General features: G+C 42.5%; 1 protein-coding gene and 1 long non-coding RNA gene across 12 annotated transcripts in view; one reads left to right on the forward strand and one right to left on the reverse strand.

Annotated features, from left to right (window-relative positions):
* The window catches only part of LOC102075754 (uncharacterized), a 103,715-nt gene extending 99,689 nt beyond the window's left edge, over nucleotides 1-4,026 (forward strand). For 5 of the 6 annotated variants that reach the window (XR_003216064.1, XR_003216063.1, XR_003216065.1 and 2 more), the window contains one exon: nucleotides 764-4,026. This is a non-coding gene — a long non-coding RNA (uncharacterized LOC102075754). The remainder of the gene's footprint in view (nucleotides 1-763) is intronic. The other variant, XR_003216067.1, reaches the window with a different exon arrangement.
* Nucleotides 1-16,958, reverse strand: part of hivep1 (HIVEP zinc finger 1) — a 67,558-nt gene that overhangs the window by 13,778 nt on the left and 36,822 nt on the right. The window contains exon 1 of one of the 6 annotated variants that reach the window (XM_005452776.4): nucleotides 11,559-12,087. The exons of the other annotated variants lie outside the window; for them this stretch is intronic. Within the exon in view, the coding sequence (XP_005452833.1) occupies nucleotides 11,559-11,607 (49 nt within the window). The 5' untranslated portion in view covers nucleotides 11,608-12,087. Of the gene's footprint in view, nucleotides 1-11,558; nucleotides 12,088-16,958 lie in introns of those variants that run through there. 6 annotated transcript variants of the gene reach the window in all.

The raw sequence follows: 16,958 nt of genomic DNA on the forward strand, positions 1-16,958 counted from the left end.
CCATTATGGAAACTACTGTAATCATATGAAGGGGGGCGCACACAAAAACACAATCACGCAGGCACACCCACTTACAGAAAAAAAAAGAGCAGTACGAGGGTGTTTGATACACAGATTAAGTTTGCAAACAAGTCTATAAGGTGGGTTTGTTGTCATTATCACAGTGTGCGCTCTAACCCACAGATCAATTTGCATATTTAACTGCAGTTTACGCCCCTCGGGGGGCACAAGAGTGTTCAATTCCGCTCTTCTATATGTCACAGCATATCACCCACATCCAGCAGGTTAAGAACCTGTTTTTGTATGACCCATATGGATGTGTGGGAGGTGACGCAGTACTGTAATCAATATTAATTATATAGACTGGCTCGTTGTGGCGTGACTGGGTTATACACAGTGGAATAGAGGCAAAGAGATGAGTTAAATCCTCTGGTTTCCTGCTCCTGCAGGGTCACTGCCACAGCCGGAAGCATACAGAATATGAAAGTACGTGTCCAGCACTCATTATTTCTAATTTATGTTCAAAACTCTGACTTCTTCTCCAAGTTTAAGCAACAGGCAGACATATTTTACTCATTAAAACCAACAATAGAAAAAATGCATGTGAAAAATGAAAGTGCAAACTCATTACTTTCAGGAAATCTGATGGACCATTAGAAGCTCTTTCTTCTTTTCCTCACTTTCTATTATGCAAAACATATTCTGAGCTGTTTTGACAGTTTTGTTTCCTGGATACTGCAGTAATTTTCCTTTTTTTTTGCAGGCTTCTATAAGCAAAAGGTAAAATTCTGCATGCAACACACGATACCAGAGATGCCTGGCCACTACTGTAGCATGTTCGTGCCTTCCCAGACCATCCATGGAAACTGGATGGAAAAACAAACCCACAAAGACTTCTATGCCCTGCTTCTGACATTAGAGTGCAAGCGGAGTCCTTGAGGACCGATGGGAGTAATTTTGCACAAATGTTAATGGAGAGTGAGAGAGGATGTTCCTCTGTGGTTCCCAAATTTACAGTCCAATGCCGGGAATACTCAGAGGAGGGGAGGACACCAGCAGGCCACAGAGGAGGTCAGGGATTATGTCATCATCTCTGTGTGTTTGTGTTACTATAGTCACACCCTTCTCCGTCTCTCTCCCTCTCTATATCCCAGGCACACGCCGCGAATTACATAATGCGTCCCCACCCCTGCGCTGCTGTAGAGCAAAACAAAGGCACCCTGCCAGCAGAAACACAGCAACCGAGGCACACGAGGAGAGGGTAGAGCGTTTGTTTATCTGCACATCTTTAACAAAATGGTAGATAGAGAGAGAGCAAAGACAGAGGTACGCATTTGTTTACATATAAATGACCACGTGAACGTCCTTGGCATCCAAAGGCAAAGGAATCGCTGTGTTTTCCTGGCAACGAAGGCGGCACGGTATTTCTCCAAACAGAGAGGATCCCGAAGCTTCCCTCAGAGTCATGGCTACCACGGCTCACCCTCACGGCTTCCTCGTGTAAATATCTGTGCTGCTGCAAACCAATTTGAGATAATAAATGCTTATTTTAGTGGTCGGGAGGTTCCGAGGTAGACTACAGAGAGCATATGCTTCATAGTCTACACAGCGTGACATACATATGTCTCGTATTAGAGCGCGCTGGCAAACCAGGGCCTAAGTGATTACTGCCCACCAAAAATCTTATTAGTGGTTGTGTATGTTGGGAGAGCAGAGTGTAAGCTATCATAGAGCAGTTTCTTCTTCTTACATAACAAGCCGCAAACACGACCCCCTCACGCTGAATGACACCCATGAAGTCGAGCTCTGGAGCGTGGAAAAGACCAGGAAACCCCAGCGTGGGTGAGCGGAAAGGGGCGAGGCAGCACTACCCTCAATAAGGACGAGAAAAATATCCCACTCAGAGCGCCCGAAATATTAAACAAGCAGGGAATTATTACGGGGTTGCTCATATTTGCCTCATTATGGCTTCTGGGGTTGCTGAGGTAGTGTGGGTGAGGGCTGCATATTTCACTTCGGAGCTTTGCGACCATCCCAGTGCCATGTAAAAGAAAAAAATGGTGTAATTGTTCCATAACCGCAGGAAAAACAGCACAAAGGAATCCATACAAAATTTTACTGGTGATGAAAAGCAGAGCGCTGCATTGTGTAACATGACCACAAAATTTGAAGGAAGCGAGCAAAACAAAAAAAAACAACACAGTTTGAGGACATTAAAGTCAGACAGAGCCACTTATAGCTCAACTGCTTACAAGTGTGGGTTTAAACAAAGCATAGAAGGGAAGAAAAACTATTTGTAGGATCCTTGAACTGCTTTTTAAAAACACTGTGCTGTACATACTCCAACTCTTTTGTCTCCTTCTAACCATTAAACACAAAAAAAATGATCATCGCCCTTGCAAAGCACATTGGGCTGCTGCCCTGGGAGTTTGGTGAGCTTAAGTAGACTGTACTGTAAGCAAGAGGCTTTAATAATTTAGTGGACCATGGATCGATATGTAACTTAAACATGCAGTGGTAATACTTTGTCTTACTTAAATCACAAAGGAGTCTGATGTGCAGCTGATGACTGTAAAGAGATGTACAGGTTGTTCTGTTCTCCTACAAACGCGGATCTTTGAGCCGGGAAATAAAACAACAGGACAGCAGCGAAACGCAGATGGAGGTTCGCCCTCGCTCTCGAGGGTGCCGACTCCTGATCTTTGATCTATAAAACGTGATATCTCAGGCTATGATCAGGCTGGGAGAGGCCTGAGTGGGCGGGTGCATGTCAATTAGGCTGGGGTTAGTGGGCGAGGGAGTCAGTCTCCTCTCTGGTTGCTGTCATGACAACCACGAATCCTTAATGCCCCCCCGCTCGACATCTTCCAGCCCACTCCTCTCTCTGTGCTGTCTACGATGACTGGGAAATATGATTACCGTTACCCCAAGGGGCGAAGATGACGTAACTGCAAAGAAAACGATCACACTTTTCGATCCCAGCGCCCACCTGATGTGAGTTTACGACCTTACACTTATGGTGGGGGGGAGGAGTGTTGGGTAGGAGGGGAAGCCCATCCGAACAGGTTGAGCTGCAGATCTAAACATGATCTAAACTTCTAAAAAAACCCAACCTATGTCAAACTAGATCCCCACTCTTCTAATGGGTAATAATAATATTACATTTCAGCCTACATCAGCCATCAGTGAGCAGCATCACAACTGCATCTCCCTGGCACTGGATCCCCGCTGAGAGTCCCTCTGCCTGTTGGCCAACAAATAACCACCAGGCTCATACACCCTCCTCCCGTCACTGCCAGCTTGTAAAACATTCATATTTTACTCAACAGCCTTCCCTGCTGGGCCTCGCTGAGCCAAATGGCGGCCATCGACAGCACTGTGGCAGCGTTTCATGGCAGCCATATGCACAGCATTCACGTGTTTCAGATGGCCCCAACAGTTTGGCTTCAGCTTCCCCTGTTATAGCATCAAAGATGTGTGCGTGTGGGGAGGGGGATGATTGTTTTTCACAAAAACAGCATCTGCGACGGGTTTGAGGTGTCATCAGTATGCGCGACACTACACCAGCACGCCAACGAGAAGCCCGAAAAATGCTGCTGGACCACAGTTTGAGCCGTTTTTTAAATCATGTCTGCGGTACCGAATTAGAACAAATGCTGTGGAAAAGGTGTCGTGTCCGTGATAGTTTGGTCCAGACAGGTGGACTGAAGTGCCTGAAGCTGATGTGTGGATGATAGCAGGAAGCAGGAGGACGGTGGCGCTGATTGCTGGATCAAACGGGAGAGAGGAGAGGAAGAGGAGAAGGAGAGCGGAGATGACAAGATGGGTTTCGGCAGCTGGCCCCCTCTTCGCTGTCACTGCGCGGGAGGGAGTTTGGGATTATGTAACTCGAGCACCTCCACCAGCCTGCCGTACCCTCCCGGCTCTGTGCAAACACTCACTCACACGCTACCATCAAACGCCCATCAAAGACACCCTCACACTGGCTGATGCATGCGCTCACTCACAGACGAGGACATTTTCCAACTCTGTAAAAATGGGCAATAGATGGTGATAATTAGTTGAGCAGCCATACGCTAATTAGCAAATAAAGCACACTGATCATTTATGCATAATTAAGTAATTTATTAAGGAATATACGGTACTCCACATTCCCTTCTTCCAGCTGGTTTTCTTTGCTTTGTTTACAGACCATGAACTAAATAATATGAAAAGGTAAATGAATTGATGAATTAATAAAAATTTTAAAAGAAACGGTAGATTGACTAAGAATAAAAATTATTTATTGCAGTCCTGCTTGAAAACTAAAGCATTGAACCTATTCAGGTAACTGTGGGTAAGACATTTGCTGTTTAGATAATGTTCCTGCTTTTGTTTGTGTTGTGCAGCTATTAAAAGAAATCTGGCAGCTTCACATGTGGCTCAGGGGGGCCAAGCAATCAATTTATTGGCAAAAATTATTAAGAAAAGGATTGTCAGCACTACGTGAGAGATGAAACAGGCATATATGGTAGAAATCAAAGCTCCTCTGTCCTTTAATTGATTAGATAACTGACAAAATCCACAATTTAGTTTTTATTTCCTCATAAAATATTTAGAAATCAGCTCTCAGTTGTGTCTCATTTGATACCAATTCCAACAATATGGGTTCCTGAAGTGTTTTTAAGGAAAAATTGGCAACATAAACATCTTTTTTTAATTACTATTACTTTACTTGCAAAAAAAAGATTAATCAACAAAGTACTTAGCAGATTAATGAAATTAGTATTTCAGCTGTGCTGTACGTAGCTTCTCCTTACAGTCTTTTAATTTGGTTCCCCTCTGATTAGAGCAGGATTAATAGACAGAGAGGCTGAAATCATGCCAGTTGCACCAGCTGTAGGAAATAAAGCCGTCTGCAGCCAAACAGGGAACCATTTCAGCTCTGATAAACGCCCAGTTTGTTCCTTTATGTAATTATAGTTTAAATGACAGATGTACAGGCAACAATATTTTCTCTTCTACAGAATCCTGATCGCTCCCTGAATGGCTTCATTTGACAGTGACGCTATTATTAAACATGGGCATCCCCTCATGCAATAGTCATAACAACAGCTGGCAGATGCATGAGCTGTGCAGAACTCGCCGTCACCTTTAAAGGCAGTCTGTCGATCTTATCTCAGTTTCCTGTGCCCTCTGGAGGAGAGAGTTTGTGCTGTCCTCAGCAGCTGACCGGTGCAATAAGTGACCATAAGGGGTGCCGTCAGCGCGTGACACATTCTTTATCATCGCAACACACCCGTGAAAACAGCCTGCCGGCGGTCTCGAGCGAGATGAACCAATCTAAATGCGGAACTGAGATTGAAACGACTCGAAGGAAGTACAGCTTGTGCTCCCTGAGTGACCGAACAAAAGATGAGGAAGAGCGGAGGAATCCCCAACCGCACTGAGAGTGTCCCATTACCCTGCAGTCAATCATCATCATCAGTCAGCTCAGCGCGAGGCGACTGCCACTCCCGCTCCCTTTCTCGCATTAGCTGCCTCTCACTTTATCAAATCTAATCAACACAAAAGCACAGACACAGAGAGAATGATGGGAACACCTAACACTGATGAAGAGGGAGAGAGCATAAAGGCTCGGGACAAAAATCGAATCTAAAATCTAATGCGGGTTAAAATTTCTTTAAAGTGTTTTTCTGCTTGATTTCCGAGATCAAATTTCTGGACGGATTCTTAGTTTATACTTGAAGAAGGTTCAGTTTCCTCTGTTGGCATTAAGTCAGGTCTTTGAAAATAAACCTTTCAACTGCATAGAGTGATACTGCTTGTGCAACACGTTTCATTCTTTTTAGGACTGATTATTTTAATTATGGTTATTGGCACGTTAATATTGATACACCAGGTAAATATTTGAGATAGCAGCTGGATAGCGTAGTGGTAAGACTACACGCCTCTGAAGTGGGAGTGACAAGACTGATTCTGGCATGGGGCCTCTGTATCCAGTAAGGGTCCTAAGGCTAGACCCCCCCCATGCTAAGCAAGCCTACTGCACACACATGCTACGGCAAGGGGGAGCCAGGACGACAGGTCGGGGGGGAGATATCATCACCCCCACCCGAGATTGGGTAGCAAGCCCCAAGTGCGATAGACCACTAGGATCGTTGAGTGCAAGACTACAAGATATATCTTTCTTTTTTTATATATCTTAAAAGAAAGTAATGTACTGAATGCATGTATTATAAATATACATTATATATATTATATAAATGTATATAATATACATTTTAAAAATGATCTGCCTCAGGTGAACACTAACTTAAAAATAAGCCTATTTTTATGATAAAGTACAAATATTTCATAGCAAATGAATTTTACAAAATGTTAAAGACTGGACTCGATTGTTTTCTTTAAAAGCAGTCTCTGTACGCATTTAGAAGTTGAGGAGATGAATGTAGTTCATAAAGGTCAATGCTTCTAGTCAACTAGATGCAAAATGTTGACTATATAATATCTCACTGCCTCCTTTGCTCTATTTTTTTTTCTAATAAATGTTTTCAGTGGGTCTGGGCTACAGGCTGGACATAAACTCTTAATGCAGATGCAGTGATGTATGTAAAATGTCTTGCTGTAATAAGTAAGTCATTTTATGGAAAAAAACTAAACCAAACTTCATCTGAATAGCAGAGAACCCTTTAGCATTAACGGTGCCTGCACCTGGGCACAGGGAGGTCAACTGTGCTGCTGCATCCACACATGCAAAAGTAAAAGTTTACTATGCAAATAAAACAAATAACAAGGAAAAGAGATCCAGAATGGGTTACTGGTTTTTGAGTGAGCTGCAGAATCAGGTTACAAACGTAAAGCCATCCAAGTGCTTGCACAGACTTGTCCCTTACAGAGATTTCTTCTGATTTTCTGACTCTTTCAGTTATATTGCATACCACAGATACGTGGCTGTTATTTGCATATTACTTGGAGAAATGCTATGTTTTAATTGCTGGGACTGTTTGCCCACAGAGTCAGAGCAGAGACCCCTTCCCATTTTTTACTTCTGCAAACCCCATTTATATCTGAACAAATACGTTTTTTTTTTTTTAAACATAAAAATAAATATTTTAAAATCATTATTTTCTCTTCGTGTTTACATTTTACACAGTGCGCCATCAGTTTTTTGGAAAAGTGGTTCAGGGTTGCTCCTCATCCTGCCCCCCCGTCCCTCCCCGCCCCCCACCCTGCAGCCTGGAGATCAGCTGCTGTCTGCTAAACATCCCACGAAGCGGGGGCGACAAGGTGGAAGGGATGTGGATGAAGGGAGGCAGGAGTCGAGCTGTTTACCGTGTTGTTTATGAGCAGCATGTTGAGTGGAAGTGACAGCAGCAGGGCAGGTAAGAGTTAAAAAAATCTTTTAAAAACCCCGGCATCAACTGGAGCTTCAGGCGGGCAGCTTTTAATAATGTATCACCATCAAGAGAGGAGAGATGAGGATCTTATACTCAGGGCAGCAAACACACACACACGCTGAACGATGCAGTGATAGAGGTGCACTTGTTTGAGTTACCTCTAATAATAATGCTAATAATCATTATAAGAGCTAAAGCTATTGCTCCATCCTCACAGTGATGAAGCTGCAAACACCCAGTCAACAAATGAAAAATAGATCACACCCTCCCTCCTGCACACAGACAAAGACAGAGGTTTGGTGCGCTATCTGTACAGTACTGCTGCCCCCGCAGGAAACTGTAGGTGGAAGAAGCAGCAGACTGGAGGCCACTGATTATTGGGACCGCGTGGGCACCCTTGTGAAAAATTGATATAACGAGAAACCTACCGGGTGGGTAGAAGAGTGCGTGTTTGTGTTCATGTGTAGGGGTTTTAAATGGTGCGGGCGGAGATGAACGTGAACGCGAATATTACCCTCTTCCATCTTTTTCGGTCCATGCACGCATTTAAACCTTCAAAAACCTCCCCCCAAAAACTGCATGCACCAAAATAGACGAGAGCGAGCCAGACTTCCAAACGCAAAGCCATGACACGATAAATGATGCGTTCTTTGCTGCAGCTGCAAATCACGGAAGGCATAAAGCTCGTTTTGTAATGTAGTAAAATTATTTACAAGCTGCCCAAGAAAATTAAGAAACTGCTGCAGTTAGTATCCCAGATTGATCATTTGTTTCTTATTCCAATAATTTTCTCTAATCTTTACTTTAGAAAAAAAAATCAAGGTAGTTTCTAAGGGGTATTACTTTCCTTAAAATGAATAGAAAGAATTGACAGATACAGGCACCAGTTTAGCTCACTGGTTGAGCAGATGCCTGTATGGCTTATGGCTGTGGTGCAGCAGCCCAGAGTCCGGCCTGCAGCCCTTTGCTGCGTCTCTACCCGTGCACTCTCTCCCTCTTTGCTGCCAAACTGTCAAAAAAACCGATAAAAAGCTCAAAAATAATCCAAAAAAAAAAAAAAAGATATTTGAGCTGTGCAGATTTGTTTCCCTATTGGTCAAAGCTTGAAAAGTTGTCCCTGAACCCTTGAACCAAAATGCGAAGTCAAAAATGCCTCGAAACGCAAATTTAACCAGGTGTCAGACCAAAAAACAAAATGTATTCAACTTGCAGAGTTTTAAGACAAACAAAAACAGCAGAGCCGTACGCAAAGATTTAGGGTCCTTGAGTAGAAGTACTAGCACTAAAGTAAAAGTGGAATCAGGTTTGGGGGTGAAGCCAGCACATATCTGGTTAATGGATGCCTGATGCACACACCAGGACTTCCTGCCATCGTTTACAGTCCAACCATGGAAGCAGATAAAATTAAAAAAGATAAATCAACAGAATAAGCCCGATGATTAAAGACATTATTTCAGCCAACGTCAGTTTGTACAAATTATTCACCTGCATTCAGTCAAAGCTCAGTCAAACCTGATTGGTCGGTCCTATTCAGAACACTTCCAGTACCAAAAATCACGTCTTATGCCTTCAAATTCCACTTTGTTGTTCATATGCTGAATCTGTTTATATATAACATACTCTCAATAAAACACCACTATTTAATTTCAATGAAACAACTACTTTACACACAACTGCGACTAATTATTTCATTTTGTTTCTATTAAAGATTCATTTGGGTTTTAAATCTGTCACTTAATTGTTGGGTTGAAAGCATCGGAAACTGGTGAGAAATCTCCATTAGAGCCATCCAGAGCTTAATACTTTACACCGTGCTTACAGTGATTTAATACACCGAGGGAGACATTTAACATTTGAGAAGCTGAAATCAAGAAATATCTAATCAGCCGTAGAAAGCGTTAGGACCATCAGCGATTCGGTTAATCAGCATTAAATTAGTATTAAAATATTATTCGTCACATGAAAACGCATGCACGGGCTCGCCTCGGGTTATTTATCCATCGATCCATCGACCAGCAGCTTTTAGTATTCCCAGTTCCCGTCTGGCTCGAGCTCTCTCAGCTGGAACAGCTTCCCCCTGCAGCTACGGTGATCTACCACAATAAGAGCACTCAAACCAACAACACGACTCTTCTCATGTTCAACACCATGTAAACTCTTAAAAATGGAAGTACAATTTGAACTATTCATTTGAAAAGATATTAAAATGCTTATTCAATAATTCAAACCACTAAAATCTAATCAAACTTATCAATCAATCCCCGATTGTTTCAGCTCTAGCACACATTTCCTGTCCTGTGAGAAAAAAAAACCCTTAACTAAACTGTGAGAAACTTCTCAGTTTGGATTTGATGTCACCGTTTGAGCCCAACAGTTTCACACAAGACGTGAAACAGTCACTGAAATTTAGCAGCGAGCTCTCAACTGTACACAAACACCCACTTCTTTCTTTGAGGAGTCTAAAAAAAGAAGAAACTGGAAGTAAAAACAAGCTGCATGTCAAACTGCATCCAGTCAGCGTCTCGAGTTCCCCCTGGCTGCTGAGGGGCTGTGACACAGAAGAAACAACGCTGCGGCGGTTCCGCTTTACTGAGCTTGGCGACTGACGGCCGATGTGGCGTCAAGCGACGCCTCGATGGGCCGTGTGGGACAGGAAGCACATTTCAGTCACTTCAGCGTGAAAAGAAATTTTGCACACGTACGGTGAGCTCCGTGCGTCACACAAGCAACGAGGAGGAGGAGAGGAGGTAGGAGGCGGGGGGACCATAAGAATTTGAGGTTTTGAAAGACCTTTAAGGTATTTAATATTCAGATTAATGCAATCAACCCACCTAATTCAATTCTCATAATGTTTTTTAAGCTTTTCAAATATGATTCTTCCTTAATTTTGTCTTGAAATTAATTAAAATTGAATATTAGTTAGTTTAGCAGCTGTTCCTGAGCCACTTTGTCATTATTACTGCAGATTTTCCATCTGTTTATGGACTTGCATTTGACATAAACACTCACTTAGTATAACTCATGCTGAGCATTATATATCTATTTACTTTTGGACAAAATATTAGCAGGCAAATGTTCAGAGCAGGGGAGCATGTCATCAACAGGAGGAATAAAATGAAAGAATATTTTGATGATGTTGTGACAGTAAGAAAATGAATACCTCTCACACATCTGGACAGTAAAGCTGAAGCGAGCAGGTAGTTATCTTAGTATGAGGTTAATTCTAATTATAGTGGGAAAAATAAGCTGAAAATAATTGTCAGTTAGTTCCAAACAGGACCAGTATCATCCTCTCCAAATCATGCTGGTACATTCAGCAGTAAGTAATAAATGGACTGGTACTTATAAAGCGCTTTTCTACTCTCACTCAGCACTTTTTAACTACAAGGTTCATTCACCCACTCACACAAACACAAACATTATTCCAATGAATGCAATGAGGAAAACTTGGGTTCAGTGTACTGGTTTTGAACCACCAACCTTCTGGAAACCTCCTCTTATCCTCATTAAAGCTATATTGTATTTGCAGCCAGCAGAGGCTCTAGGACGTTACTGGTCCTGCAGAGGAAGAATGAGCAGCAGTCTGTTTTTCTTTGTTTTGCGATGGCTTGTTTTTACGGTGGATAATGTGTCAAATATGCTCATAAAAGAGCTTCAAGGATGCTTGTAGGCGGATTCACTTCCAGTTTCCTTCTGTTTTCGCTCTTTATGCTAAGCCGAGCATCTGCCGGTTCGAGGTGTATATGCTTACTACGCACGCACACCTGTCAAAAACAAAGTAAATAAGCATATTTTCCAACCATACCTCCAAGTGGCAACAGGAAGCTAAACGAGACTTATGAATAACCAAACTAAATGCACAAAGGTGCAAGCACGTTATAGCCATCACAGTGTGCGGTCAACATTTACTTAACAGATGACAAGAAATCAACCAAATATTTTTTTAACCACTTTAAAGAGACGTCACCTCCAGTTTTGAGAATCTGTGGTACTGGGTTTTCACTATTTTTTGACTAAAGGGAAAACAATGAGGAGTAGGAAAAAGCCAAAATAATAGCAAACATGTCAAATAAATACTTGGTTTCCTTTTGCATAAATGCAAAACAGTTAAGCGCAGATTAGAAATGACATATTTATATTTCAAAGTTAAGAAAAAGTGAATCTTCATCACAGACTTACACATCAATGTTGCTGCGTTGCCTGCAATCCTGCACAGAGTGTGGCACATCAAACCCGATGGCAGCGCTGCTTCCCGTCACAGCAACATCCAAAGATAAAAACAACAACTTTCAAACACACTCTGGATCCCTCAGGCTCGACTGCCCCGATGCCCAACTTTGGCTGGTTACTGAGTTGCCGTGAATGAGTGACAGCTCACTGACTGCTTCCTGTCTATGCCGTTCGCTTTGACGATTCAGTTAGACTCAAGGAAAGGTGTCCCACAAGCCTTCGCCGACCTCCCCCCCACAAAAGCTAAACTTCACACCTCTGACCTCAGAGGGCAAACAGGAAACACTGCAGAGAATCCCCGAGAGCGTGACGATTGGGTTCTTTCACGGGACAAAAACTCTCACTTTGCTGGACGCTGCTGATGTGAACTCCTTTTGTTCGGGAGACAAAAGGAGACTCTGCAGAGAACAACAAGTGCATACTTAAGTCTGTGTCAACACAAGCAGTCACAAGCCTGCGTTTCCGCCCTATCAGCTGTGGCTGCGCAGCAGCACGGGGCGTTGCCTGCGGTTTCCTCAGAATAATGTGACGAGGAGGGGAATTCCTGTAAGGCCCAGGGGGGAGGGGGGAGAGGGGGGAGGAGGAAGGGAGGGCCCGGCCAAACAGCAACAGAGCAGGCCGGCTGACGTCACTAAAACCGGCTTTGGCACCCTCCAGGGGATCCTTCTCTCGGCCTCCCTCCCTCCCTCTCTCTGTTTGTGTCGGAGGAATTTAAAGCGTCCTGCCAACTGCTGGTTGCCTAACAGCTCACTCACCGGCTAAAGAAGACTGAGGTGTTTACCAGAGGACTTTGCTTTTTTTCCCTCTTCTTCTTTGTTTTTTTTAAACATCACTGCTGATCTTAAGCCTTCGTTTTTCAGTTCCTTTTTGACAATGAGGCTGCACGTTAGTCTGAGGTGTTTTTTTTTCCCTTTTCAAATTAAAAAGCATATCATTCACACACCGCCGTTCATTTTCATACCAACATCAACACACAGAGGGAAACTTTTGAAGTGTTTAATCCTAAATTTCATTTGAAGCAGTATTACAGGAGTCTTAAATTGAGCTTTTTTCTATCTGAGGACACCATGTTTTTAATTTTTTGTGCAGAGACTGCTTCTGCTTTTGCGCACACGTTATTGAGGAAATGCTTAGTGTGTATGCATGTGATGATATTTGAAAAAGATCCTAATACGTTATTCTCTTCAGACATAAAAAACAAGCTGTCTAATGTGTGTTTTTAACATTACATATGCCAATATTTTTGTGTTTTGGATACAGGACTTTATATTGTTTCAAGGTTTCCAGGATAAGCCAAAGTAAACAATCGAATTAAAAGGAAATGAATTAACAATGTGTGCATTTTTAAGCAACTTCTGGTTTCAGCTTCTCAAATGTGATGACAAATACAGCAATTTTGTAAATACGAAACTAAATCTTAACAAATTTGGAGTGTAATCAGCTCAAAATAGTCGACTGGCCTCTGAAATTCATGCTGGTATGTTCACGTCTGAGCACAGAGAAACTTTCCTTCTGCCATCAAGAGTTATTGAAGTCAAGTGATGGTTTTTGAAGGGATAAGGGTTAGACTTTTTTTTTCCCCTAATGTCATTTTAAAGTGATTGATGGTCAGTTTCCCTCTTTGGAGAGCAAAGTCAAATGTGATTTGCTTTCATTTGCCTGAAGTGTCCCAGCTAGAAATACAGCCTCCTCTACTTTGCCTTAAACAACAGCAAACCGCTGCCGCTCTCAGAGGCACCCAGCGGCAATTTTGTTTTTCTTTTCAACTCCAAAATAAAAAAAGAGACATTCAAGGCTGTGTGTGGGCGAAAAACAAAAAAACAAAAAACAAGATCCTGAAAATGGCCGTGAAAACTGCAGGATCTTGTGAGGATTTTTTAAGTCAACAACAAATTGTGCTGCTCAGTTGAAGCTCCCCGAAGGCGGAGCAAAGCTGACTTGACTGACACTGAGGGGTTGAGATAAAGCTGCAAGGTCGCAGTGAGAAACAGCCTGCAGGTCGCTGTGGGAGGGCTCACTCCGAGCTTTTAAAGTGACCAGAGTCGATATTTAAAGGAGGGGATTCACCCCGCTCACAGCAGGCAGACTTGCAGCAAGCGCTCAGCCTCCTGCGTTACATAAACGCAATGAGCCGGGCAGTTAAATGACAAAAGCGTCTCCCTAAGTGACGCCAGCCTGCACATTTAACCTCACTGTACTGTGGTCTGGTTGGGAAAAAAGAGGAAGCTCCCTCTGCTTTATTTTTGTATTAGTCATTATGGGGAATTCTCAGGGTTTTACAGTTTGGCCGCAAAAGAGGTTCAGAAAATCAGATAAATATTTATCCAGGCCAGGGACAACATGCAGCGTGACCAAGCACTTTTTGCAGTGTCATTGCCGGGGTAAAGAAGATAAATAGTTCACAGGCAAAAACTCCAGGATCAACACGACACACTGTAATTAGGCCGGCCAAAGCTGCAGCATAAAAAGTTGGTGTTGGCATGTTAAAAGCAAAAATAAGCAGTGACTCACTTTTGACGGCCAAGCGCCCGAACTCGTCTGTCCTTAAAACTGACCTAAAGAGGGATCACTGTGTGTTTTTGTGTGTGAGTGGAGCAGTGGAGGACACTGCGCCTCATCTCTGTGGGAACATCTGAGTTAATGACAGCTGAGCTGGTGATAATGCAGCACAGCCTGAATGAAGTAATCCAGCTACTAACCTCTAATACTGTCCCCGTGTGTGTGTGCGCTGGCTGTCCGTTAGCTTTAAGATGTCTACAAACACTCGCACAATCAGGGTTACCACAGTCATTCAGCTCAATACAGCCACGAATTCAACTGCCAAAAAGTCTCCTATCCTTGCTGCATACAAGCAGTCGCCCACGCTGACCCCTTCATACTCCAAATACCAAACTGAAACCAATCAAAAACCGCGTGAGCAGGGCAATCACAGAGCTGGGAGGCTTTTCTTCTCTCTGGTTTTTCCTCTGTTTGGGGAGTTCACGTTGAAAATTTCTTCTCTTGGCTTCATCTTCGAATTTTAAATGCATACCGTCGCGATCAGAAATCTTTTCAGCCGAGCACAAAGACCACATTCACACGCTCTCATCGGAAACGAGCAGATTTTTGGCAAAAGGGTCAAAATCCACTGTATATACTTATATTTTATGCTACTTTCATTTCACCACACCACACTATGCAGGCAAAAAAAAACACAGATAAGATTAAGAACATCCTACCAATACCAGTGAGCTTATCTGGGTTGAGATGTCCGATTAGTGGTTTTTATTTCCACTAAACGGATATTTGTCTTTTCTTTTTCATGATTCATATTTTCAGATATTTCAGAGTAAAGAGTAAAATGTAAAATCCAAAACAGCGAGCTCCATTACATCTACTGCTCAGTTCATCCACTGTCTGAACAACAGGTGGGTGTGGCCTCTGTGCTCACAGTCACTAATATGACTATATTAGCATATAGCGTATGAAGCTGTGTTACAATGTGTTGGGAAAAATGCCCAAAAAGTCAAGGAATAAATTTAAAACTAGAGACCTAAGTGGTTTCAGGAAGTTACAGAAATGAGCAACACAGACACGTGCTGACAAAACTAGTCAGATTTAAAAAAACATTTCTGAAACAGACTGATCAAGGACTGTGGTGGACGTTCATATAGCCAAAATAATGAGGCTCTTGGCTTTTTATGATGTCAGAAAGGGTCTTTTTTGTGAAAACAGAAGCCCCGCCCACCTGCTATTCAAACCTTCTGTTTTATAAACAGTGATTTTCCATACAGTAGATGAAGTAAGGGACTGCAGGAGGAAAAACAAGGGTTATCTTGAACTGCACATCATGCAAAGCTGCTCTAGTAGCATCCAAGACTATAAATGCAGAGGGTGGAAATGCCCACAATAGATCCTCTTGGCTTTGCAACGAGTAATTTGACTGCTTTGAAACTTTAAGTATATTTGCTGAAAATACTACAAAACATGATTTGACTGATTGAGTACATCTTCCACCCCTCTGGTGAAGCTGATCTTTGAGGAAATGTAGAAAAACTTCTGAACACACATTTATAACTCAGAGGCTTTGACGCAATCGCGGTCCCAATCAGAGGAATCTAACGCGATTCAGGCCAATAAGTTTCATCCAGCTGGCAGCTGTTGCTCTCGTATCTCTGAATCTAATCACAGTGCCATCTTCGCTACAGGAGGAGAGACTATTACAGCCGCCAAGCCTTCTAGGAAAAGAGACAAGTCTTAATTAGATCTGGAGCTTATGAGGCTGAGTACAGTGAGAGGCAGAGAGAGCAACAAAAGCCAGTGAGCGCGTGCAGGAAACCGGGATCTGACAGTATGCAAGGTCATTGATCATGTTACAGAGCGGCAGCGGGATCCTGCTCAGGCTCGGCTTCTGAATCCAGGCTTCTTCTCACCTATTCTCCTCTTTTTGTCTCCCCCCCCTCCTTTCTGCTGCGCATACTGAAAAACAAGCCTCGTCTCTCAACCATCACACCCTCCTCCACCCGCTGCCTCCCACTGCTGCCCTCAGGGGAGGAGCTGAGATGTTAATGAGGGCTGTTGTGATGTGGAAACACGGGGCATGTTAATGGCATGAAAATCCATTATGATTTAATTTAAACAAATCTCCTCTTGACTGTAGGATGAAGGCCGCTGTTGTTTCAGTTTGAACCCAGTGTGCGGCTGAAAGGTTTAATCAATTAGTCGATCTGTGATTGTTTAGGCTGAGTGGAAATGCCAGACATTTACTTTGCTTGTCGTTTTCTCTTTTACATTATTGGCTTTTGGAGATTTGCAGACATCGTGTAGAGCTGTGGGAACTTTCACTTTGTTATTATTATTATTTTGACATTTTATGAAGTGATAACAACTGTCAGGTTAAATATTAGTTGTAGCCCAACTAATTTTTTATATTTGCTGCTGTGTACAGAAATTATTTGGTGGATTATGTTGCTTAATCCTTCTGGAAGCAACAAATCTTCAAGTCTAAAATGCTGCATATATCACATGTAAATATCAGCATAGGTCCTTTCAGGACTTTTTTCTAATATTTTGATAGTTTTACATTTTAAAGAAATGCAGAAAAGCCTGTGGAGTACACATTTATACATAAATATGTTTATCCAGATTTTTGATTATTGTTTATAAGACATAAACATGGTGAATTGAGATATTTTTGTCATCATTATTCAAAATAAATCCACTGCAAGAAAATAATTTTGAAAAACCAGAAGCTGAAGAAGCTGAGCCCACATCTCCCATAACCCATTTCAAACGCCATACACTCAGTTTATGGCACACGTTTCATAATCGTACAAGAAACCAACATGTCACAGCAAGTTTCTGTGATCT

This window comes from Oreochromis niloticus, linkage group LG22 (assembly GCF_001858045.2).
Source record: "Oreochromis niloticus isolate F11D_XX linkage group LG22, O_niloticus_UMD_NMBU, whole genome shotgun sequence".
In the NCBI taxonomy this organism is placed as follows: Eukaryota; Metazoa; Chordata; class Actinopteri; order Cichliformes; family Cichlidae; genus Oreochromis; species Oreochromis niloticus.